The following is a 27,382-nucleotide window of genomic DNA, read 5'->3' on the forward strand; positions in this document are numbered from 1 at the left end:
GGAGGTGGGGAAAAATTAGAATAGGAATTATGATAAGAAGGGCATACACAATTCTAAAGAAGAGACAATAACAGGAAGAAATAATAGCACATAGAGAGAAAAAGAGACAATCGTCAGAAGACAGTTATGAAATAGAAGTCACAGAAAAGAGACAAAGACTAATACATTGCACAGTTGTGAAATCTTGGATATTTACTTTCTAGCAGCTATGTATCTGGCCCCTCTCATACACATTCTCCATATTAATTCCCACTTTTCTAAGAGGTAGGGGTGAGAGTGAGAAATGTTGTTGTAAGGATAAAGGGCTTTTAATAGCACACTATTATATATTTTTTAAATTCTCCTCATTTTTAGAGAAATAAATGTTTGCAATGAGGGTTTTTAAAAAAAAAAAATTATTATTATTTTCATCTTCTGGCCATGCCACGTGGCACATGGAATCTTAGTTCCCTGACCAGGGATCAAACTTGTGCCCCCAGCATTGGCAGATGAGAGTCTTATTCACTGGACCACCAGTAAAGTCCTGGAGGGGATTTTTCTTATCAGAGAAAGAAAAATATGAGGGAGAGATTATTTAGGGAATACATTTTCCTTAATTTATTTTATGAAATATATCAGTGGTAAATGCAATCTGAGAGCTTGTTTGCATAATCAATTTGTATATACTGTATGTTAACATAAATATAAAATGTTTACTCAGTCTGTGTTTAACATATGAGAAAAATGCTGTGCTGCTTTCCTCTCTTGCTGTCCAGCCTCTTGCTTCTTCCTGCCTTCTGTGTGCATCAAGACATCCATTTAGTCAGTAAACCCCTTGAGAGGAGAAAACATGCCCTCCTTTGATGGGCATCTATTACCAGCTATTGTGTATATCATCATGCATACAGAGAGCATTTGGTTTAGGCCAGACTTTAGAAGCCCAAAGGAACAGTATCCCATTGGGATAATTTTGTTCATCTTGAGCGGGAGCACTAAAACCTGCTTCTCAATATGCATACACTCCTAGTAGCTAGAACTTCAGAGAACTTTGATGATGAAATACCAATTTTTTGCTAAGAGGACTAAAATACTATTGAACACTTCAAGACCAAGTCAAACTCATAAACAAACTTGCTTTTCATAGATAAAACTGATTTTTATTTGTATTTTGAACTCTAACATAATTCCTTTAGGGAAAAATCATTGTTTTTACTTTCTTTTCTTTGTTCTTTTAATAGATTACTCATTATTTACTATGTTGTTTTATCTATTTCACACTCATCTTCTTCAGTAAACCATAAGCTCTATGCAGGAAATGTCCATTTAATGAATCTGTAAAACTTCAGCTTAATAGATTGAATGGCATATTCATTATTTAATTACAGTTTTTCACAGGAAAAGATTTACAGCAGCTTACAAGGAAGACATAACTAAAAGATAATATAAATTTAAAAAGTTAAAAGAAAAGAAATGTAGGTAAGAAAAATAAACAAGCAAGTAACTTTTTATTGGCAAAAAGTAGGACTATCAATATTAGTAATCTAAAAATTCATACTAGAGACCTAGTTTAGAGACTATGCTTTTCCTAAATGTAGATTACGATCCATGGATGGTTTATGAAGTCAGTGTAATAGGTCTTGTCTAGTTAGAACTGGACATGGAACAACAGACTGGTTCCAAATTGGGAAAGGAGTATGTCAAGGCTGTATACTGTCACCCTGATTGTTTAACTTATATGCAGAGTATATCATGCGAAATACCAGGCTGGATGAAGCATAAGCTGAAATCAAGGTTGCTGGGAGATATATCAATAACCTCAGATATGCAGATGACACCACCCTTATGGCAGAAAGTGAAGAACTAAAGAGCGTCTTGATGAAGGTGAAAGAGGAAAGTGAAAAAGTTGGCTTAAAACTCAACATTCAGAAAACTAAGATCATGGCATTCAGTCCCATCAGTTCATGGCAAATAGATGGGGAAACAATGGAAGCAGTGGGAGACTTTATTTTTGGGGGTTCCAAAATTACTGTAGATGATGACTGCAGCCATGAAATTAAAAACACTGGCTCCTTGGAAGAAAAGCTATGACCAATCTAGACAGCATATTAAAAAGCAGAGACCTTACTTTGCCAACAAAGGTCCATCTAGTCAAAGTTCTGGTGTTTCCAGTAGTCATGTAAGAATGTGAAAGTTGGACTAGAAAGAAAGCTGAGAGCCGAAGAATTGATGCTTTTGAACTGTGGTGTTGGAGAAGACTCTTGGGAGTCCCTTGGACTGCCAGGAGATCCAACCAGTCCATTCTAAAGGAAATCAGTCCTGAATATTCATTGGAAGGATTGATGCTGAAGCTGAAACTCCAATACTTTGGCCACCTGTTGCGAAGAACTAACTTATTGGAAAAGACCCTGATGCTGGGAAAGATTGAAGGCAGTAGGTGAACGGGATAACAGAGAATGAGATGTCAGTATCACTAACTCAATGGACATGAGTTTGAGTAAGCTCTGGGAGTTGGTGATGGACAGGGAAGCCTGGCATGCTGCAGTCCATGGGGTGGCAAAGAGTCAGACATGACTGAGTGACTGAACTAAGCAAGATGATATCATAAATCTTCTAAAAAAAATAAGAATTACCATTAAAAAATTTTCTGAATAAATTATAGTTTTCATCTAGAGAATCACAAATTTTTGGTCTAAATCTTGGTAATTTGAAATAAAAAAATTCAAAATCAAACCTCACATGCATGTACTTGATTTAAATGGAATAAACTAAGGCTTGTTTAGCATTTGCTATGGAGTAGGAGTAGAATGGAGAAGGCAATGGCAACCCACTCCAGTATTCTTGCCTGGCAAATCCCATGGACAGAGCAGCCTGGTAGACTGCAGTCCATGGGGTTGCTAGGAGTCGGACACAACTGAGCGACTTCATTTTCACTTTCCACTTTCATGCATTGGAGAAGGAAATGGCAACCCACTCCAGTGTTCTTGCCTGGAGAATCCCGGGGACGGGGGAGCCTGGTGGGCTGCCGTCTCTGGGGTCGCACAGAGTCGGACACGACTGAAGCGACTTAGCAGTAGCAGCAGCAGAAGTAGAATACCCGAGTAGGTAGCCATTTCCTTCTCTAGGGGATCTTCCCAACTGAGGGACTGAACCCACATCTCCTGCATTGCCAAGCAGATTCTTTACCATATGAGCCACCAGGAAAGTTCCTTCACTTCACTTTTATTTCATGGAGTAGGAACCTCATCATGGATCTTTTTACAACATTTTATAGAAATTACAATAGCATAAAGCATAATCAATGTGGATGATGTCTTTCCTTTTAGTGGTTCCTTTTCCAACTTTGAAGAAGAATTTTAATTTGTTGATGCCTATAGACTTGGATAGGTTATTTTATTGTAAGAATAGATTTTAATTCCAAATAAACTCACAATCAGCATTTGTAGAGCATTTCTATCAGCAAAGTATAAAAGCGTTTTAAAATCTTTTGTTACTACTAAGAGGCTTTGAGCTTTTATGTGAGAGTTTAGTGTTTGTTGTTGTTCCTGACCAGATGAAATTAACCAAGTCACCACTAAAGTGTCACTCCCACAAGGACACAAGCTTGAAGTCATCATTCTGTTTTCATCTTCCTTACTACCCATATTCAGTCTTAGGAATAAATCCTACTAAAGCGTCTGCCTGCAATGCTGGAGACCTAGGTTCGATCCCTGGGTCGGGAAGATCCCCTGGAGAAGGAAATGGCAACCCACTCCAGTATTGTTGTCTGGGAAATCCCATGGACGCAGGAGTCTGGTGGCCTACAGTCCACGGAGTCGCAAAGAGTCGGACAGGACTGAGTGACTTCACTTTCACTTTCACTTTCATCCTGGGCCACTGACTTCCTACTGCCTTATATTGGTTCACTCTTTTATCATGACATTGATCACTGAAATTTTATGCTCAACAAGTCTCTCTCCTCTTTGTTATATATATTATACACTAATGACAACTTCTCCCCTAAAACTTTATTAAATTGTTTTACTGCAAAACACTTTATTGTAGTTTTCATAATCCACTTACTTGAAAAACTCCAGATCTTCAAATTATTTCGGTTTGGCATTTTAGAGCTTCAGTAATCATATGACATATATTTTTGCATTAGATTATGAAAGTATGTAGCAGAGTACCTGCATCCTAGAAATAATTCATCACGGTTTAGTCCTTGTCTAAGATGCCCACTTTGGTAAGACCAGATGTTCCCTAAACACCTTATTCCTTTCCTGATATCATTCTCTTGATCTTACATAGTTTTGTAATCTTCTATACTCTGTGAAGTCAAATTCAAGGACCACTTCCTGCCTGACACTCTACTGATTTCTCTTCCCCTGCCCTCGAATAATTAATATTTGTTGTTTGTATATCATTAGGCATTTAATCACTGGCTGATTTATAGTTTTATTTAGTTTTAAGTCTCTTAAAGGTGTATATTCTGTGCAGCTTAATTGTACACTAGGAAGTATGTAGAAATCGCCAAATAAACAGTTCTTGATGCTAAATGAATAAATATTAGATCTTTTAAAAATCATTTTTACTATGTTCTTTCAGATGTAACCAGATAATCAATTTATATCCTGTTAAATTATATCTCTATCTCCTGGTCATATTATGTACTTCATAAATATATTAATTTCAACTGTCCAAAGAACTGGGATAACATTGTTTGCTTGAGTCCTAAAAATAACTTAAAACAACTTAAATGCTGTACTCATGATTCAGGTTTCACAGATGCATTACCATTGATCTAAAAAAAAATGAATCCATATTACAAAATAAAATTCACTTTAGAATCTAAAGTTCTGGGTAAATAGATTGCATTGCACTGAAAATTTTGAAGGCTCTACCTATGCTCAAAGTGGCTTTCAGTTGGCTTAGTGATAAAGAATCCACCTGCCAATGCAGGAGTCACTGAAATGTGGGTTTGATCCCTGCATCTGGAAGATACTGTGGAGGAGAAAATGGCAACACATTCCAGTATTCTTGCTGGGATAATATCATGTACAGAGGAGCTCAGTGGACTACAGTTCACAGGGTCACAAAGAGTCAGACACAACCGAGCCATGCATATAAACATCTATGCTCAAATTGAAGCACTTCTGTCTTATTCAACTATTTTTCCCACTAGTGCTACCACCACTTACTGATAAGGATATCTTAAAATGTTTTATATTTTTATGAATATCAAATATTATTTTTCTTTTTAAAAAATCTTTATCAGATATCCATACCACCATAATCATTGTCCTATGACATTTGTATGATCTCAGATTAAATATAATGTTAATCAATCTGCCAAAGATTATATTGTTATTTTCTTAGTATTATTTATGTTGTACACACTTAACTCCAATATCAGGATGTATGATAAATTTAAATAGGGAGATATGGAATGATTATATTGACAATACTGTGCTGTGAATGGAACCAAATTAATTCAAGGAACTTACAGTCTTAATGAAAGAGATAACCAAACATATTCCAATGCAATTTCTAAAATATAAATCATAACAAAGAGAACAAAGGGTGAAGAGATTTCACTAATATATGAAATGGAGGCAAACCGTCCAAAGACGATCTTATGGAGATTTAATGTTTAAACTTGATCTCTATAGATGAGTAGGATTTTTTTTCAAATAGAGATAGGAAAAATGGGGTTTCTTGGAAGAAGAAAAGTATATTCTCAGCAAAGTGTAAAAATTGTATTAGTATGATAAACAAGAAGTTCAATGCATTAAATAGGGAAGAATTAGAATGTAGGCTTTCAGGAAAATAAAATAGATGATAGTGACAGCGATCAAATTTTGAACAAACCTCTTGGTCATAATGAGGGGTTTGGTTTCCAAAGACAGTGTGGGACCATGAGATATGTATAAGCAGAAAAATGGCACTCTGTATTCCCTGGTGGCTCAGACAGTAAAGAACCTGCTTTCAATGCAGGAAGTCCGGGTTCAATCCTTGGGTTGGGAAGATCCCCTGAAGAAGGGAATGGGTACCCACTTCAGTATTCTTGCCTGGAGAATTCCATGGACAAAGGAGCCTGTAGGCTCTTGCCTAGAGTATTCCATGGATAGAGCCTGGTGGGTTATGTATGGTACATGGGGTGGCAAAGAGTCGAACATGACTAAGCAACTGACATTAACCTATAATTCTAGAATCAGTGGGCAAAGCCAACTAAAGAGACTAAAAATGGAATCAGGAGGTAGGTTAAGACACTATTAAGCAAGGTGAGAAAGGAAAGAGTCTGAACAAAGGTGATGGTAGTGGAAACGAAGAAAGGGGGACAAATTAAAAAAATATTTTGGAGGTGGAGCTGAGAGTTTAGGCAACTTTCAGCCTTTTAGATTGGTGAAATAAAATGGAGAATGAGAAGAAACCACTAAAAATGATAGCTTGGCTATTGTTGGTAACTTCACAGATAAGAATGAAGGTAAACTTATGGAAAAAAATAAAGGCTGTATTTAATGCTTTCTGGGAGATTGATACATATCCCAAGAAAATAAAAATCCAATATTTACGAATTTGCCAATGACTAAAGCAATCTAGATAACAAATAAAGTGGATACATGCCTTTCATATTTATGTTTTTTTTTTAAATAAACATTAATAAAATTCAAATACTCAGAATCAGACAAATTATGATATATTTTCTCAGGTATTTCAAGAGGCAAGATAGCTCCTTTCACCTCCTGACAGCAGTGGTAAAATAAATATTTTCATCATCTAAGCACTTCTGTTTCTGCACTCATGAGAGCATGCAATTAGTACAGACCAGGCATTGACTGATTTGATTGACATATGTTTATTTTCTCTTCCACACACTGTGGGATCACAGCATAAGAGTAATCAAAGAAGTGCTGTAATTTGCAACTATGGATTGCATGGCTATTTTATAATCATACTTACAACTGGACCTGGTGGGCCCTGGGGACCTTCTCCTCCTTTCAATCCAGGGGCACCCTGGGAAAAGTGAAAAGCAAAGAAAATGAATTGATATGAATTGAATATAAATAAGAGGTGATGTATGACTGAAATAATGAGAATGTCAGGAAGTGATTCCAGACACAAATACATTAATCTATTGCTCTATGTTTTACCACAACCAGTGCATATGCTCACATATTTCCCTTTAATTACTCATGAATCTTTATTTAGTTGAGACCAAAAGAATGCTTCTAAAAAGCAATCTTATTTACATGTTTCATTAATATGTTAATTATACCTGAGCTCCAGGAAGCCCTCTTTCACCTGGGAAACCACGTAGTCCTGCTGGTCCATCTTTCCCTGAGACACCTTGAGGACCTGGGTCACCCTAAGGAATATAACATACATCCATCATAGGAAGTAAACTTACATGCTCCCAAAAACAAAACTGTAATTACCTCTAACCTAGTGTGAGTAAAGTTTGAATACCATTTAATGATGAGAGTAGTGTGTGGAATGTCACATACATTAAAACGAACTAACCACTATCTACAGCTGAGTGTGCATGAATGGGTGGTTTTATGGTCAATGAAGCTAAATGTTCTCATATTTTTGTTCGGTCATGACTTGAAGTACAATAAACTGAATATTTTACTAAGATATCTTTCTGACATTCATTTAAATACTACACCAATATTAAGGAATCTATAGACAAGTAATGAGAAGCTATAGTAAAAAGTAAATGGGTGATTTCAGCCAAGAAAATTCCAACAGCATGGTGTATGCACCTTTGCACCTTCTTTTCCTGCAGCACCAGGAAGACCTTGCTCCCCAGGAGGGCCAGGAGGGCCAGGATGTCCACGTTCACCTATTGGACCAGTCTCACCAGTTGGTCCCTAAAGCAGATAAACAAACTTCATCAGATTGGTTTTTTTTTTTTTGCAAAGATAACAAATATTACTCCCTTTCACAAAGGTATATCATTTTCAATTATTTTCATGGTGTCCTACAAAATTGCATATAAAGCATTGAAAGTAAAATAGAAGTCTGAAAGATTATGCATAATCTTGATTAAAATCTGAGTGTGTAAAGGGAATATATAGATAAATTTAAAGAGCTGTTTTCTTTGTTTAATACCAGATTTTTTCAGAGTGAAGCCAGTCTAAATATTGTTAAAAACCATTTTATCATTATAATTTCATCTCCTTCCCTCTTTTTATATAAGATGTCAAATAAATTTAAAAGTAAAAGAGGCATTATTAATACCACGCTGGTAGCTAGTCAGTGAATCACTGCTTGATAATAAGCTCAAGTTCCCTGGAACCGAAACAACCAAAGTGGTTCTCCTTAGAATTTCCATGATTGGAGACCTTCCAATTGTAAATCTACATTGATTTGATAGTCTAGAGAATGTGTCAGGGAGATCCTGAAAACCATGGATTTCAGTTGGCAATTCCTTCAGGCCAAAGACTATAACAAATAGCCCACTGCCTTAAACCGCTGCAAATGCCAAAGTGAAAAATGTCAGGTCATTTATGTGTCCCCTGAGTCGTGCCATTCTGTGGTGCTAGACTTTAATGACCTTGCAAGTGTAAACAGAGAATGGTCACCAGTCACTCTCTATCTCTGCTTAGAATAAAGTTAAGGATATATAAAGGGAAATTTTCCAGATGCTAATGTTGTTAAACAGTCCAGTGTGTTACTTAAATTGCTTATAGGCTATTATTCTCTCTTATTTTTCTAAAACTGCAACAGATTCTTACCTTTTGGTCTTGGATTAGGAAAAAAAACAACACATCTACCCCAAATTTGGGTATACCTATCTAGATTTAAATTCTTTTAATTATGTATTGCTGAAAGCCCCCAATTTATCATTATTGTGCAAGCATTTCTCCCCAAAGGAAGTTTTCCTTAAACATCAATCAGAATTTCAATGTAATGGCTATCACCAAGACGAAAATGAGGAGTGATTTACATGAATGTACAAAAAAAAGGAGTGGATATCAAGTATTGCAATCAATATTGCTCCTATTAAATCACTTCCTATGTCCTAACATGAAAATATGATTAAATCTGAAATAGGCTATTGAATTTTCTTATTTAAAGGACCAATGAAGAAAAATAATCCAATGAAGATGCATGATCATACACATCTGCTATTTTTATGCCTTACAGTAAGAGGACAAGAAAGGACACGGTTTTCAGAAACCAGATGTTTGCATTAGGCAGAGATAAACTTTCAAAAATGCGAGGATCTGAAAATTTCAGTTAAACCCCAAGTTGTTTACATTCTAGCTGGGGCCCTAATTCTACTTCTGTTCATAAGTGACATAATAGGAATCATTCTTTTAGTTAAATTATCACAGAAAATCGTTTTGAAGTTGTTTGGAATAAAGAAAAACAAAAGTATTTTAGAGGTTTTTTTTAAAATTGTTAGGCAATTAATTAAAAGAAAGGCTCAACATATACACACATAGAAGTATGCAAAAAGAGTATCATGCACACTGTTTTTTCCTTGATAAAGTAGCAAAAAGAAATTTCTTTGGTTCAAGATTGACCTCTGAAATTAAAAGGATAAGCCAATCCAAGAATTCTTCATTTTTGCTTCTATCACACATATTCCTAGAAAGAAGATACATATTTTGTTTCTGTGTTGTGTGTGTGTGTGTGTGTATGTGTTTGAGTTATCAAAGTATTAAGAACTAATTGTAGGCTGAGAAAAGACTCTTTAAAGCAATTAAGTAATTAAGACACTTTACTGCTCTGGCTCTTTTGCTATAATTTGTTAGTAGCAGGGGTAAAATTCCAGCTGAGTACACTAAATGTGTCTTGTCCATTCAATATGTTATGCCAGAATAAAAACATTGTTTTCTATCATCACAAATTATTGTCTACAAGTATTTAATACTATAACTCAGGGTACTACCTTAAATTTTGATATTCTCTCTGCCTCCTCTCTTGAAAGAGCTACTTGTCTTTGCTATTACTTCTATCAGTATACACTCAAAGATTACACACTTATATTTTACCACTGATGGAAATCATTGTTAAGAAAACAGAAATTTTAAGAAAGATGTAATATAATACAAATTTTAACATTTTAGAAGAATTATGTTAGATTTATATTTCCAATATATTATACACATACATTTAATTTATACTCAGAAAACTGAAGTCATTTCAGAATCTGATATCTCTGAAAAAAGACAATGGTCAATCTATTTTAAAAGGATCTTTATGTTTTTAGCAAATGATGTCATGATTAGGCTTTTGTGCCACCTTCATTGTGAACTTTCTGACTTATTTTCATTATTTATTTTATTTTTCTCTTTTATTCATTCAGGCAACTGAAAACTTGCTTTAGCTAACTAATGGTTTTCTGAAGTTCATTTGATGTAGGCAAATTGCATATATTTAAATACCATTTAAAATATAAAAATATATTAATACTAAAATTCTCAAAATAAAATAAATTTCATACAACTTAGCAAAAGTTAAAATATAAACAGAGAAATAAATCTTGTTAGGAAAGAAGTAGTGGAACGTACCTGTGGTCCAACAACACCCCCTGGCCCAGGAGGGCCGGTCTTGCCTTGAAATCCCTAAGGAGAAAAAACAACAAAACTATAAAAGCCATCCAGGACACAAAACATACATTATAATTCTCTGAGATAGTCGACTAATTTACTCTAAAAGGAAGCCATCTTTTGGCTAAAAATGTCTTGCCTCATAAATCCCATGGACAGAGGAGCCTGTTGCAAATATCCTACAGTTGATAGGGTTGCAAAAAGTTGGACACAACTGAGTGACTAAGCGTGCACACAAGCACTTGTTTCTAAATGCCTATAAATTATTACATTACAGTTCTCTTTACATTTAAAAGTTATTGTCTTCACTATTTTACACTGTAGTTCTATGATTATCTTCAATAAGCTTAAAAAAGAAAATTAAAAAATGTGATGAAGCTGGAGCAAAACTGTGCTCTTAGCCCTCTTTCCCTGTGTCAGACAACACAGAAATTTTAATCTAGAAACATTTATGGATGAAATAAGTGATGACTTAGACACTATTTGTAACAGTCCACTGGTTCTTCATGCAGAGATAAATCTACAGTCTGTGATATCAATGCATTTCTCTTTCCTCCATTCCAACAATCTCATAAGATATAAAAATAAATTTATAAAAAGATTATAATAGCCAGGACATGGAAGCAACCTAGATGTCCATCAGCAGAGGAATGGATAAGAAAGCTGTGGTACATATATACAATGGAGTATTACTCAGCCAATAAAAAGAATACATTTGAATCAGTTCTAATGAGGTGGATGAAACTGGAGCCTATTATACAGAGTGAAGTAAGCCAGAAAGAAAAACACCAATACAGTATACTAACACATATATATGGAATTTAGAAAGATGGTAACAATAACCCTGTATACGAGACAGCAAAAGAGACACAGATGTATAGAACAATCTTTTGGACTCTGTGGGAGAGGGCGAGGGTGGGATGATTTGGGAGAATGGCATTGAAATATGTATAATATCATATATGAAACGAGTCGCCAGTCCAGGTTCGATGCATGATACTGGATGCTTGGGGCTGGTGCACTGGGATGACCCAGAGGGATGGTACGAGGAGGGAGGAGGGAGGAGGGTTCAGGATGGAGAACACATGTATACCTGTGGCGGATTCATTTCGATGTATGGCAGAACCAATACAATATTGTAAAGTTTAAAAAATTAAATTAAATTAAAAAAAAAAAGAATATTTTACATGATTTGTCACCATTTCAATATTTTATCAGTTTTCTTTCTTAAAACCCAAAAGAATATACTTACAAATGTATCTTACATATATTGTAGTCATTAGAATAAAATCCAGTACATGTGAGCTCATGTACTCACTAAATAAGGCCTTTGGCATATATTCTGGTACCTCTATTTCTCTAGACTCCTGGGTTATTTTCTGCATGACTGTATTATGAATAGCAAATTTCCTTCTCATGTGAGTTAATTTACACTTAACAGTTGGAGAAAGATTCAAAATGCTGAGAGAAAAATGTGCCAAAGAACTGAATTAAAGCAAATAATATTTGCAAAAGTTTTATTCACTTTTATAACATGAGATTGGAAATAAGAAAGTTAGAAAGCAAGGGACAGAAACTGGCTCCACACTTGTATCATGACCTTCCTGATGATTATTATTACATTATTTATAAAAATGAAACTTAAAAGCAGTAAAAGAAAAAAATTTCTATTGGTAATTATTTAATTAATGTTCCAGGGAAAGAAAAAAAACAAATTTATCCTAGTTTTAAAACACATTAATTCTTAAAACCCTCAGGTTTCCACTTTACTTATCAATCACAATAGCAAAATTAATAAATTCAAGGGAAATGCATTATATAATTTATTTAGCATTTTATAAACAAAATAATAGCTTTATTGCTTAATTTTAACTTCTCGGGAACTTAATGGTTTGGAAATTAGTACCCACATAGGTAAGCACATATATATAGTTATATTATATACATATTACTTTATGTTTTACTTTTCCACTGAGAGCTAACAGCTCTTAGCAGTTATTTTTACCATTTGTTTACATCATTTAATCCCACATCCTATCTACTCCTTAGATGGTCTCAATAATTTCCATGAAAACAAACCCTATTAATATCTGTGATTCTGATCAACTCCTCTGCAACAAACTATTTCTCACCCTCTAGTCTCTGCTGAGTCTTAAAACCCTCTCAGTAAGTGCCTACTTGACATTTTCAATGCCCTCTCATGCTTTCACTGAGGAAATTCTGTGAAAAAATGTGTTACCCAGACTTGTACTCATACACCCTAAGAGTGTGCTAGCTCAACTGAGTGACAGACAGATTTGTAAGGAGCTGGAAAACAGCTCTGACCATATGCCAGCTCATTCAAAATATTCAGAATCTTGCAAGTATCTAGTAAATTTGACAGTAAAGATCTTACATATAAAATACATACAAAAAAAGCTTTTATAGATCAAAATGAAGTGTGATTATTTAATATTGCCATGTACTAAGACTAGCCATTTATTTTAGTATGTTAAATTATGTTTTTCAAAATTCTTAAGAACAGAAATGAATTTGATAAATGGCTATTAAAAACATAACTTCTATTCTGATCACCTGTATGATTAACACACAATTTGGCACTGCATTTCTAAGAAAAATGTGGGTTGTTTCAGTATAATAAAACGGTCTCTCAGTTCAGTCTCTCAATCATGTCTGACTCTTTGTGACCCCATGGACTACAGCACACCAGGCCTCCCTGTCCATCACCAACTCCTGGAGTTTACCCAAACTCATGTCCATTGAGTCGGTGATGCCATCCAACCATCTCATCCTCTGTCGTCCCCTTCTCCTCCTGCCTTCAATCTTTCCCAACATCAGGGTCTTTTCAAATGAGTCAGCTCTTCACATCAGGTGGCCAAAATACTGGAGTTTCCGTTTCAACATCAGTCCTTCCAATGAACACTCAGGACTGATGTCCCTTAGGATGGACTGGTTGGATCTCCTTGCAGTCCAAGAGATTGTCAAGAGTCATCTCCAACACCACAGTTCCAAAGCATCAATTCTTCGGCTCTCAGCTTTTTTTATAGTCCAACTCTCTCATCCATACATGACTACTGAAAAAAACATAGCCTTGACTAGACGGACCTTTGTTGGCAAAGTAATATCTCTGCTTTCTAATATGCTGTCTAGGTTGGTCATAACTTTCCTTCCAAAAAGTAAGCATCTTTTAATTTCATGGCTGCAGTCACCATCTTCAGTGATTTTGGACTCTAATTACTCCTAAAAAGCTTTAAATTGTAAGATATCAGAATGAACTTTCAGTTTAAGGATTTCTGAATGAGGACAAGTCTCAAATATAACAAAATAACTTCTTTAAAATAAGGAAACACATATATATCAAAATATAGCTGCCCTAGATTCTGACCCTTGTACAAGACAATCTTATGAATCAAAATCAATACAGAACAAGGTGAGCAAGAAAGGTTCCTGAGTATAAACATGACTCATTGTTGTTCTTTAAGTGAATTTGAAAACAGAAATATAATTTTCCAGAAATAATGCTAGCCTTTATTTATAAGAAACTACGAGGTGAGAATACCTATCTTAGAATCATTAGTTAACATGTTAGTTTTCCACTTTGTTTAACTTTAGACATTAGCATCACCAACTCAGTGGAGATGAGTGAGCAAGCTCTGGGAGATGGTGAAGGGCAGGGAAGCCTGGTGTGCTGCAGTCCATGGGGTCACAAAGAGTCAGACATGACTGAGCGACTGAACAACAATAATATTGTTGCTCTCTATAGAAGCAGAAGCTCTTGATTAAACTGAAGACAAAAGGATTTTATAATAATAATTCTCTAGGTACCCCTTCCTCAAAAGACATTTTTGAAATATTCTAAAGTTATTCCCAAGAAGCTACACCATGACTTAGAAATGACTGCAATATTTGAATGAGAATGCATTTGCAAATTTGAGTGTGTATTATCCTTTAGAGAGCTTATTTCTTGTTCACCATGCAAATGTCATTCCCAAGAGGACCCCCAAACAATTATACTCTTTGGCCTCACTAAATCATTCTTGATTTTGCTGTGTAATCCAAAACTTTGAGGTTTACTAAATCTGACTAAAACCAAGAAGTCGTTACAGGAAGAATTGTCATTTGGTGAGCAAAACAAGAATTGGCTGCTGCTTCCAGATTGTTTTTCCTATGCAGAAAAGCATTGTGTTTTCAGATCTGTTATTCTGTACTTCAACTGAACTCCTAATATGTACTGATGCTGACAGAATACCCTAGGATAATTTTGAGACACATAGTCAAAGGCAGTCTGTCTTGTGGTTTAATAAATCTGGATAAAATTAATCAATGTTAAGAGCCAAGAATTGAAATCAAGGAAAGATACTAATCCTCCGTGATGATTTCTGATTAGATTATCATCCCACTAAAAGAGCCAGATTGGAGAAGGCAATGGCAACCCACTCCAGTATTCTTGTCTGGAGAATCCCATGGACGGAGGAGCCTGGGGGGCTACAGTCCACGGGGCTGCAAAGAGTCGGACACGACTGAGCGACTTCACTCACTCAAAAGAGCCAGATATAAGGTTTTGTAACAGTGGCAGAATAAATAAACAAAACCATCAGGATTCTTAAGCCATAGTTGAGATGCCAGTTTTCCCTCTGCCCCAATCACTCTTACATAAGTTGTTCAGACAATCTGTTTAATGTTATATTCCTCATAATTTAAGCTACATTTTTTTTCCATTTTCTTACCTGATAGGAAAGGGTTTATTTGACACAGTTCTAGGCAAATTACAGATTTATGGTTCCAACTTCAGTAAATATTTCATCCCTTAATTTTGGACACAAGAACCTATTATCTGAATGGTTTATTGTAATGTGTCTCCTTTAGAGACTAGAAGGGTGAAAGACTTGTAAATGTATCTGTAAGCAAAGACTTCAGTGAAAGGATCAAGGATGACAACCTTATGGAGGGATCCAAATGGTAATGACATCTTTTCCATCAGCAAATACCCAAAATGCTCTTATTGAAAATAAGGAAAATCAAGTAATATGCATGTCCCCAAATAATCATATTCATTTAGGTATTTAGCCACAAAATGGGTCTCTGTATGGATTTTAGGAGAAGGCAATGAAACCCCACTCCAGGACTCTTGCCTGGAGAATCCCACGGATGGAGGAGCCTGGTAGGCTGCAACACGACTGAGTGACTTCCCTTTCACTATTCACTGTCATGCATTGGAGACGAAACTGGCGACCCACTCCAGTGTTCTTGCCTGGAGAATCCCAGGGACAGGGGAACCTGGTGGGCTGCCATCCATGGGGTCGCACAGAGTCAGACACGACTGAAACGACTTAGCAGCAGCAGCAGCAGTATGTATTTTATATATATTTTAAAAAGATTAAATGGATTTAATTTTGGTATTGTCCTTAACCTGATATTTGACTTGTTAATAATAAAGTATCTTTCTGTGAAATGATGAGATGCTAGAGATAGAAAATGTTAATCAGAAGAGTGGGATCACTTACAGTCTCTCCACGTTGCCCAGGATGTCCTGGCAGGCCATCTTTTCCAGGTGGTCCCTGAAATCACAAATATTCAACATCAAATGTCACAAGTATTTCTTGAATCATTTTAGAATCTAAATATAATGTTAGACAATTTTCTTGTATCTTCATTAGATATGCTATTTTGATGTTCTATTGATTTTATATATGGTAGTACATGTAAAGGGGCTTCCCCAGAGTCTCAGTGGTAAGGAATACACCTGTGATGCAGAAGATGCAGGATAAGTGGGTTCAGTTCCTAAACTGAGAAGATACCATGGAGGAGGGCATGGCAACCCACTCCAATATTCTCGCCTAGAGAATCCCATGGACAGAGGAACCTGGCAGGCTAGAGTCCACAGGGTCACAAATGTCAGACACGATTGAAGGAGTGAGCACGAGCAGGTAGTATGCGTATATATCTCTTTAGTATAATTTTATGAGCTTCTCTAGTGGTTCAGACAGCAAAGTCTGCCTGCAGTGCAGGAGACTAAGTTTGATCCCTGGGTCAGGAAGATCCACTAGAGAAAGAAATTATTACCCTTTCCAGTATTCTTGCCTGAGAAATCCTATGGAGAGAGGAGCCTGGTAGGCTAGAGTCCATGGGGTTTCAAAAAGTTGGATATGACTGAGTGAATAAACCACCAGATAGCTATAACTCAGACCAACACAATATTATAAAACTGTAATCTGAGTATTTTACATTTAAATTATTTCATTAGCAACTATATTTTTAAAGAGCATATCCACATATTTGTATTTTATTTTTGCAAAAATAATAGTCCTTCAGTACTTGACAAATGAATATTTTCCCTTATTTTTGTTGTTATTTGGTGAATACTTTTAATTCAATTTCCTGTGCATCAAGACTTGAATAATAGAGACAGATGGTGTCCTCTAGTGGTGGTCTGAGCTTCTAACTGACCAGAATATGAAAGAAAGAAAAACTCTTACAAACAACAGCATTTTACTTCTCAGTTGCTTCAGGTAAAGAAAACAAGGGGCACCACTCAATTTTAGCAGTTACCAGGCCCAATTTTTCCCTGTAGCTTTTCTTAAATACCCTCTTGGAAGCATAACGTCTCTTAAACACTGGAGAGCACGTCCACTGTGCTATCACTTTAGGTAAATGATGCTGTCTTTGTCATGACAAAAAATAAATGAGGCTCATCAACTAAGAATTTAAGGTAAAAACCCTGAGAGGGTTGTTTAGATACTTAGTAGATATAGATGGCTTCTTTAGAATGCATTGTGGATGACTCATCCTACACAGAGACCATTAAGCATCAAGTTCAAATTTCAAAATATGTATAATAGGCACAGGCAGAGATATTCTTAGGTGAGAAGGTCTGGGTAAATGAAGGAAATGATCACTTCAATGACAACATGTTTAACGATATCAGGCATACCTCTCACAGTTTAATTATTTGAATAATCCTACTCAGGTATTAAAAATACACTATTTACATAAACTTATTTTCAAGTATCAATTCTTTGTATATGAAGTTTGAAAAAAAGTATTTCCAAATAATATCATTTTCACAGACAGCTTTCTTCCACTGGAATAAGACTTTTTCTAAGTTGGTTGTAACATCTTGGGGAAAGGCTTCCTGATGGTGACTAATACCAGCTCTCTCCCTGATCTCCTCTTTATTGACACACTATTTAAATTACCAGCTCTAATTAAAGCCTCTCTGATATTTCGCAAGATCATTGCTTGCTCAGTGATTTGTTCGTATTTTCCAGGACCATCTCAGTGATTCTATTGCCATCTTCCCCAAAGACCAAAACTGGAATGTTTTTAACCAAGTCCCCCAGATATTCTTGGGCATCACAGACCCATTCTTTCTTTCAAAAACATATATTACATACTTATGTGTTGGGCACTAGGTAATCATAATATGAGATACAGTTCTCAGTTTGGAGGTGAAACATAAGTAATTGTTACTGGATCTTGTTTAGGTTCAGTATTTCAAAATAGTAAATAAAAACAAATCCTACTATTTTGATACATATGGGAATAGATGTGCCATCAATTGGGGTTAGTAGTAAAACTTTTAAATAAAATTACAGGGTGACTGCTAAAGGATAATAAACATGAATCAGACACTTTGTTCCACCGTGCTAAACTGCATCTCAAATGATGAGTTTTGCAATCAGTATAAGCTATTTATAGGGCTTCCCGGGTGACTCAGCAGTAAAGAATCCACATGCAAGGCAGGAGACACAGGGGACAGGAGTTCAATCCCTAGATCCAGAAGAGCCACTCCAGTATTCTCTCCTGGAGAATCCCATGGACACAGGAGCCTCGAAGGCTACAGTCCATAGGGTCACAAAGAGTTGGACATGACTGCGCATGCAAACACACATAAGCTATTTACATTTGTTTAACATTTGTAAATATAAAAGTTAAATATCTCATTATATTTGCTGGTGTGAAAAGTATAGATAATACTTTTATTGCAAAATATTACAATGCTTTAAAATAAACAGATCTAAATAACATAATCTGAGATGAATGTAACATGATTTTTAATGGCTTTCCTAGATATTCTATGGGAGCAGTGTTTAATAGACTATATAAAAAATTCATATCATCATTTTTCTTAAGTATGCATTCCTAATATTAAGTGATAAATCCTAAATAGTTTTATTGACTCCAAACTACTACCCAATAAAATAAATATAGTGGCCAAATAATTTCATGGCATTAATTTAAAAATAATAATATTATTGATCAAAATAGATGGACATTTGATGTCATTGGAAAATGTCAGTGACAACAAATTCATCTAAGTGGGGGTTGTATGTATATAGCAAAGTAATCTGTGTAAAGATACTTAGAAATAAATGTTAAGAATTTTTTCACTTCTCATTAGCACTGTCTTGATTTCTCTATAAATAGAAGGTATCTTATAGTAATCATGTTATAAATCTTATTAATCACCAGAGTTAACTTTTTCTTAAATGGGGTAACTATATGCTGACATTGGCTTGAGATAAACAGACTCTAAACATGAATATTCCAAGTATCCCATATATACATATGTGTGTGAGTATATATATATAATATATATATTTCATTTATTTATACATACATATATAATATATATACATTTCCTAATTATAATGAAAACGAATCAGTTAATTTGAAGGAAGAGGAGCTTGGTTCAATCCTTCTACCTGAATCCTTCCTTCTAAATATCAAAGAAATGAAGACAGTTCTTTCCTATATGTTATAAAACTGCATACCAGAACAAATGATAGGTACTTTATTTCACACTTGAATGTTTCATTTGTCAGAGAAATAGAGTATAAAAATCATTTTGTTTAGCAGTGAAAGCAATGTTCCTTAGCAGTGTCATGTCTCTCTACCAGACTGCATGCTTCTCAAGTGTAGGCATTTATTACACTTCTAATACTTAAGAGACAAAATGCATGCATGATCAATGACTCAAAACTTGAAAGATACATGAGAGAATGGACTGAAAAAATCTGAGGAAAAATGGCACTCTGTGACAATAAAATTATACTACATGAGAGACACTTCTTACCAGTTTGTTCAAATATAAATGGCATGATAATGTTGAAGTTATACATATCACTGGATTTTATGTTGCTAAACAATAATCTATGAGCATGCCTTAAAAATACTTATGAATGGATCTTATGTGCACAATTTTGCAACAGTATTTTCATTTCTCTATATATGCAGCTTTTCATCATTTAATATTATATTTGGAACAAAACTGAAATAGTAAACAACATTACATGCAGGTAGTATCTAATTATCCTTTGTTTAATAATAGGTATTTGTGTTAATCCTTTTATAACATTATAATATAAATAATAGCTTTTTTATATGTGTGCAGTAATATCAAGATTTTTAGTGATAAAAATAATATTTAACACTTAAATCAGTATTTTACCATAAATTACCCATTTTCAAATATGTGAGCTAAAGTCACATTTGAAAGTAATCAAGGAACGAGGGAGTTATTCAAACTCAATAAAAGTACTGGAGAACATTTTATTTATTTATAAATGATTTTCAACATGTTTAAAAGTAGAATGTACTCATTTGTAACATTTATTTAGGTTTTAAACATCTTAATTTAGTAGTGTTCTTTTATGTAAGATTGTTATTGAACTATATTTGGTAAACTATAATTATTTATATTAGATACATAATTATTAGAAATTAGAAAATTTTTTACATGTTAGCATCCAAAACGTCTTATATAACTTCCTCATACAAGGTGCATGTTGTAGTCGTTTGTAAAAAAAATTCAGTTCAAAATCAGTTTAAAACATGCAGCCAAAAATCTGTATCAGTATGTCTCTAAATGAAAACATCCAGGATGTGAGTAAAACCGTCAGTAATTATTTACAAGGAATTAGTTATTTGTATTATTGCATTGAAAAAATTTTGTTCTCAAATCATTGACTGAAAATTTTAACTGTACTCAGTTTCCTACAGAGTAGGTCATATTCATATTCAAACTATATTGGTCTTAATCTCAAACTACTTTTGAATTCACTATTGAAAGTAAGGCCCATTGACCATTGGCATTGGCATCATCTGGACATTTGCCAGTAATATCAAGTCTCAAGACCTATCCCAGACATACTGAATCAAAACCTACATTTTTAACAAAATACCAACATGATTTATGTGTACATTAAAGTTTGAATAGCGTTGTCTACTCTGGACTAGAACAGTGGTTCACAAACATTAGCATGTATCAGAACTACCCAGAGAGCTCATTAAGACGCAGACTGGGCCCCTCTCCTTGAGTTCCGATTAAAGGGGTAAGGTGGAAACAGGACACTGCATTTCTAATAAAGTGCTCCTGATCTTCTTGGTGGCCCATGGGGGCCACCCTGTGAGAACAATTTCCTTTGATAGGTGGGTGCTATGGTTTGAAATGCTGTGTCCCTTTGAAATTCATATGTTGAAAGCATAACACTCAAATGTGATGTTATTAACAGGTGGTACCTTTGGGTGGTGCTTATGTTATCTTCGTGGAACCCTCAAGAATGGAATGGTTGACTTATAAAAGTGTCTCCAGAGAACAGAAAATGAAAAGTCTGCTACCTGAAAAAGGGTCCTCACCTCATCATTCTGGGACTCTGATCTCTGACTTACAGCCTTCAGAACTCTAAGAAATAAATTCTATCATTTATACACTCGACAGTCTATGTTTTCTTTGTTATAGCAGCCAGAATGGACTAAGGCAGTAACTTGATACTAGCTCTTATAAATAAATTGAATAGATTGCCAAAAAAGGAGAGAAAAAAGCAACTGAGCACGAGGCATGTCCTATATTCCCATAAATATCTGTCTAAAAAGAAAAAATTTCAATTAACTTTATGAAAATATTTTACTAGGATAGTCTAAAGACTGTGGCTCTAAATAAATTTAAAAAAAAAGGGAATGATTCAAGAAGGGTTATCATTACATTTTCTTAAAAAATACATTATAAAGGCAAAAATAGTAAATACAAATAATAGATCTTAATGTGATATAAGTAATATCAGAACATTGGAGGATGATTTTGAAGAAGGATGCACTGGATGATAAAAGATAAAAGAAATTAATACACCAAATATTTAAGATTCAGTAATGATTTTTAATGCCATCAATAATACTCATTGCAGTAGAAGAGTAGTTGAGAGAATAATATTCATGTTGTTCTAGTTTTGATATACTTTGAAGGGATGTTTAATCAGATATATCTAAATTATATTCAGAAATGTTTGATAAACTTCATAAGCTGAAAATACAAACTCTGGCATTAATCACCAATTTGTCTTATGGGCTTCCCTGGTGGCTCAGTGATAAAGGATCCTCCTGTATGCATTAGGCCGGGAACTACAGGTTCGACCCTTGGGTTGAGAAGATCTCCTGGAGGAGGGCATGGTAACCCACTCCAATATTTTTGCCTGAAGAATTCCATGAACAGAGGAGCCTGGCAGGCTGCAGTCCATAGGGTGGCACAGAGTTGGACACAACTGAAGCGACTTGGCATGCACACATGCATTTTGTTTTTATAGGAATTTGTATCAATATTTGTATTCAAATATATTTCACATATAAGCTGTGACTTGCAAAATTTGAAAACACTATCAAGTGAAGAAAGAGAAAGAAAAATTATGACACTTACAGGAGGGCCTTTTGGTCCAGGGAATCCAACTGGACCTTGAGGTCCTTGAGGACCCTGAAAAGAAAAAGCGGTAGGGTAATCTAAGCATATACTTTAATAGGAACATCTTTACACTCTGAAGTTTATTTCTACAGATAAAGAACAATACAGACCACAGCTTATTTACCATAATGGCAGAACAATGGGCAATACAATGAGATAATCTATGCTAATCTATAAGCAAAATGGATGATTTTCCACAAAATTCAGTACTCAAAACTGCACATCACATAAGTGGCATTAGCTTAAGAACACTGAAAATATTTAGAATTCATATTAAAAGTAAATAGAACATGGGTGTATCAGGAAACCTTGTAGATAATCTATTTTCAATATTAGCTAAAAACATCTATAAATGGAAATATTTCAACTCAATAGACTCCCCCAAATTATTTTTAAAATTGACTCTATACATATTTTGACACTACAGTCATACAAAATTAAAAGAAAAAAATAAGTGACTATCTCAAAAAGACCATAGAGGACACCTTTAACTAATCTCTATATTTAAAATGTATTTGTTTTTGAGGATATTGCTATCTCATTTTATTCATGCATAAGCTTCTTTTGTAGATAAGATGAAAATACTATGTCCCAAATATTGAAAAAGAAATATTTATGCCACAAATTATCCATTGTTTATGCAAAATTCAATTTATTTCAGTATGTTCATTTTTTGTTTTTATTCTGTTTTAGTTTTGCTAAAATTTCTCATTTTAGACCTAAGTAAAAACTATATTAACTAAGTCCTTATTGGTAGGCATTCATGCTCTGCAAATCATGAGTATGAGGGATCATATTTAACTTGTAGAATATCCTAATGAGTGCATATAAATATATATTATATATACATATATAATATATATTGTTTGTACATATAATGCTATTTATATATATATACATACATAAATATATTGTTAAAGAAGGTCATTAAAATGGGCAAATATAGGTATTTTTAATTTCTAATTCAATGGTACTACAAAACTCTCTCCTTGAACTTCCCAAGTCATATATACAGAAGAGAACATTTCTGTGATATTACTTTTATTGTTCTTCAACTGTGTGCCTAAGACATAGCAAATAGTTCATGATACTTAAAATTCTTTGAGAAAATGCTATATTATAGAGAAAATGTATGATAAACTACACAGAATGCAAGAAATACATTTTGTATATTTAAAACAAGTATAAATGTTTCTTGGAAATGGTTTCAAGCACACTTAAAAATTTTTTTGCTTTTTAAAATCAACCTTTGAGCTTCCCTGGCAGCTCAGATGGTAAAGAATCTGCCTGCAATGTGGGAGACCCAGGTTCAATCCCTTGGTTGGGAAAAAATACCCTGGAGAAGGGAATGGCAACCCACTCCAGTATTCTTGCCTGGAGAATCCCACAGACAGAGGAGCATGACAGGCTACAGTCCATGGGGTCGCAAAGAGTCAGATACAACAGAGCGACTAACACTCACTTTACTTTGATCCTCAAAATATACTTTTCTCATTCTCAAAATTTCTTCACAGTCACAAGTGATCATGTTCTTGGGTTACAGTTGTGTTCCAAAATAAAATCATGAAGATTTATAGCTGATACTGAGATTTTGGAATGTATAATAAAATATGTAAATAGAATAGTTTGTGCTTTAAAGACAAAACTCTTAGTTATGCTACAATTTGTTAAATGGTTCTACTGGTTCTATTCCAGTTAATGATTCAGCCATTTTAATTAATTTAACTGTATATTCCAATTAAGATAACTGATATAAAATATTTAAAATGTGTATATTGTTTATGAAGTCAAAATGTACAGGATGAACTTAATTTGGAAATAGCTCATCAACAGTAAGAAATATTTAATAGAAACTTAATTAAACTTGACCCAAAGCCCTGAAACAACTGTAATTTAATGTTTATACTTGGGTCTTATATACTGACATTTCTGTCACAAATAGAAAGTTTATTTTTTTAAAAATGACCTATTCTCAGTTTTAAGTTATACATCAGAGGGTATTTCTGTTTTACTTTTTGTGAAATACCTATTATAAATTTCAATAATATAAAATGTATAATTCTATAAATATATAATATCAATTTTATATTTTATAATATCAATTTTATAATATAAAATGTATAATTAAAGTATAGAATATTAAGTCATTAGCCTAATTTCATTGATAGTAATGTAGAATATTTTAAATTCTTTCAAGAGGATAGCTTTTAAAATCTGGCTACAAAAATGCTATAGTTTGCCAAACAAAGGGCGTGCTTACTTATGTATATTTAGCTTTATTTTATATCAATTGAAAAATCAATTTACTAAATAGTTTTCCTATTTACTGGAATAGACGCTTTATCTTGATTTGAATGTTTATTGATTGTGACTTAATGGCTACTGGAAGCTTGCATGTTACCAGCATAATGCTACTGCCAGCTCCAGAAACAAAGTATCAGTATGGAAAGCAAGAGCAGGGGAGGAGGAGGTATAGGTGTTATATACAGGTAGGCTGCAGTCCGTGGGGTCGCTAAGAGTCGGACACGACTTCACTTTCACTTTTACTTTTCACTTTCATGCATTGGAGAAGGAAATGGCAACCCCCTCCAGTGTTCCTGCCTGGAGAATCCCAGGGATGGGGGAGCCTGATGGGCTGCCGTCTATGGGGTCGCACAGAGTCGGACACGACTGAAGCAACTTAGCAGCACATATTTAAAAGAAAAACAAGATTTCGGTTTAAGAGTTAATAACATACGCCAGTTACACATATAATTTCTCTCACTTCTATAACAAAATTAATAGCACATAAATGATGAAGATTTTTTTAAGGAAGTAAATTAAAGAGTGGGCTTCCCACGTGTATCTAGTTGCCAATGCAGGAGACTCATGAGACACGATCCCTGGATCAAGAAAATCTCCTGGAGAAAGACATGGCAATCCACTCCAGTATTCTTGCCTGAAGAATCCCATGGACAGAGGAGCCTGGTGGGCTACAGTCCATAGGGTCGCAAAGAGTCAGACATGACCAACATGACTTAGCACGCACACACATATTAAAGAATAGGAACTTTTAAACTCTGATGTTTTGTGGATTTGCAAACACATGTCTTTTCCCAGAAATTTAAACACTTGTGAAATACAAACATTTATATGATGTAATTATTATACTTACTCTTTCACCAGGAGGGCCAGGAGGGCCATCACCACCTGAAGTGCCCTGGGAAAAACAACACAAAAACAGAAAAAAATCAGTTTTGACTCCTTCCGGTAACAGCCGTCCTCTGGAAGAGGAACCTACAGACAAGCCCAAATGGAACAAGTTCTGACAGTACCTTTGGACCTGGTTTCCCAGTGGGACCTCTTGCTCCTCTTGAACCTCGAGGTCCCTGCATGTAAGAGCAAAGATGAAATTGATCTAGCTCCAATTACATCAAAACGGCACAGGATCAGTTTTCTTTTTTGAAGCAAATTATTTTGGAAAGTTAAATCCAAAATCAAAATCACCATTTTAAATCAAGGCCCTTACCGTTGGACCACGCTGACCCCGAGGACCTGGTTTGCCAGCTACGCCCTGTCAACAACAGTACAAACAGCCTCAGTATACAGTATATCACAATGAATTGCGAGTCTGGGTCCGAGACATAGGTTCCCATGTAAGAACACTTATATTAGTCCAGAACAGTATACTTGTATATCATACCCGGGCACCTTTCTCTCCATTGGCACCTGGAAACCCAGGAAATCCAGTGGAACCCTACAAAAACAAAAATAGTAACCAATGAGTATATTAATTAACATTTTAGCAACAAGCTGAAAGTCTTTTAAAATACAGTGGTTCTCACAAGTGGGTAGCATTCAAATCAAAAATATAACTTTAAGACACCATACAACCTTTATTCATGTACTGAAAAATGAACTTACAGTGACACCTGAAATCCTGGAAGCATTGAAAATATGAATTGATAACACATCTTAGTTTTCAGCTTTAAGGAAATTAATTAATCAAATATATCATTTCTCATACCAAAAAATAGCAATTAAAGGACATTTCATATAAAATAAATTTTGACTTATAATTCTACATATTTACTTCAACTCTGAAGAAAAATTTTGTTTTTCACAAGCATGAATAATCAAATAGTAAAATAGGAGTTTTATAAAATGTTTTTCTGAATTAACATTATTGTATTCTTGTAGTATACTTATCACTTTTTAGTTAAGTATTTTGTACCTTTGGAACTGGATAAAATCAAAAAGATTAAAAACCTTCCCCTTTTTCTGTTTGATGTTTAAATGTGGTTGGATACAGCTGAGAGTCTAAGTCAGACTGTCCAGCGTTAAAATCTGTTATGGGGATTCCAAACACATGAATTCAAGACTTATGTTTGTCATGCAATCATGTAAGTAAATTGAGTACATCACTTATCCCCTTTGAGCATAGCTTTTTCTTCAGTAAAATGAGATCATCTGCATCTTATAGGTACTTTGACACTTGTAGGATATAGAACTGAAGGAAGGCAAAGTATAAAAATGATAATAATAGATAACATTAAATAAGGATTATTTAAGGATGTAATAAGCCCTATAAAAGCACTATGTAATTTAATCCACAGTTACCTTTTACAAATGGAATATAATTCCATTTTACCTTGTACATATGTCCAGATTTTCATCTACTAAGAGATTCCTTCAAACATGACTGTGATTGGTTTGCCTCATTATTGTATCATAAAATAAAGCAGATTAGGGTTCAATCCTTTCTCTTGAACTTACTAATAACTATGAGACCCTCAGAGTGGTGGGTGGGGGAGGGGGCTTCCAAGCACTCACTTTTCCTATTCAGACCAGTGTATGGATTAAATGCAATAATGTGTAAAATGTCTAGCAAAGAATAGTAGACATGCAGATTTTACACACTTTTCCATGCATCAATGAAGGTAAAACAAAGCCTTCTTTGACTTGAATACATCTTTGGGTTTTGTTTTTCTTTATTCTTCTATTAGATTCAGGTGTACAGTAAAGTTAATCAGTTATACATACACACACAAACACACACAAATATATATTCTTCACTCAGATTCTATTCCATTAAAAGTTATTACAAGATATTTAATATAGTTCCCTGTGCTATATAGTAGGTCCTTGT

At 34.5% G+C, this 27,382-nt stretch overlaps 1 protein-coding gene across 4 annotated transcripts in view; it reads right to left on the reverse strand.

Annotated features, from left to right (window-relative positions):
* Positions 1–27,382, reverse strand: part of COL11A1 (collagen type XI alpha 1 chain) — a 225,292-nt gene that overhangs the window by 72,789 nt on the left and 125,121 nt on the right. For 2 of the 4 annotated variants that reach the window (XM_086394454.1, XM_086394456.1), the window contains 10 exons: positions 25,937–25,990; positions 25,763–25,807; positions 25,569–25,622; positions 25,409–25,453; positions 22,213–22,266; positions 16,028–16,081; positions 10,485–10,538; positions 7,725–7,832; positions 7,235–7,324; positions 6,919–6,972 (listed from right to left, as the gene is read on the reverse strand). In XM_086394454.1, coding sequence (XP_086250580.1) covers positions 6,919–6,972; positions 7,235–7,324; positions 7,725–7,832; positions 10,485–10,538; positions 16,028–16,081; positions 22,213–22,266; positions 25,409–25,453; positions 25,569–25,622; positions 25,763–25,807; positions 25,937–25,990 — 612 coding nt within the window. Of the gene's footprint in view, positions 1–6,918; positions 6,973–7,234; positions 7,325–7,724; positions 7,833–10,484; positions 10,539–16,021; positions 16,082–22,212; positions 22,267–25,408; positions 25,454–25,568; positions 25,623–25,762; positions 25,808–25,936; positions 25,991–26,157; positions 26,174–27,382 lie in introns of those variants that run through there. The other 2 variants (XM_086394455.1, XR_015161606.1) reach the window with 2 other exon arrangements.

The sequence above is a fragment of the Bos grunniens genome, chromosome 3 (assembly GCF_055505025.1).
Source record: "Bos grunniens cultivar Pamir isolate PY7600 chromosome 3, Bosgru_T2T1.0, whole genome shotgun sequence".
Taxonomy (NCBI): domain Eukaryota; kingdom Metazoa; phylum Chordata; class Mammalia; order Artiodactyla; family Bovidae; genus Bos; species Bos grunniens.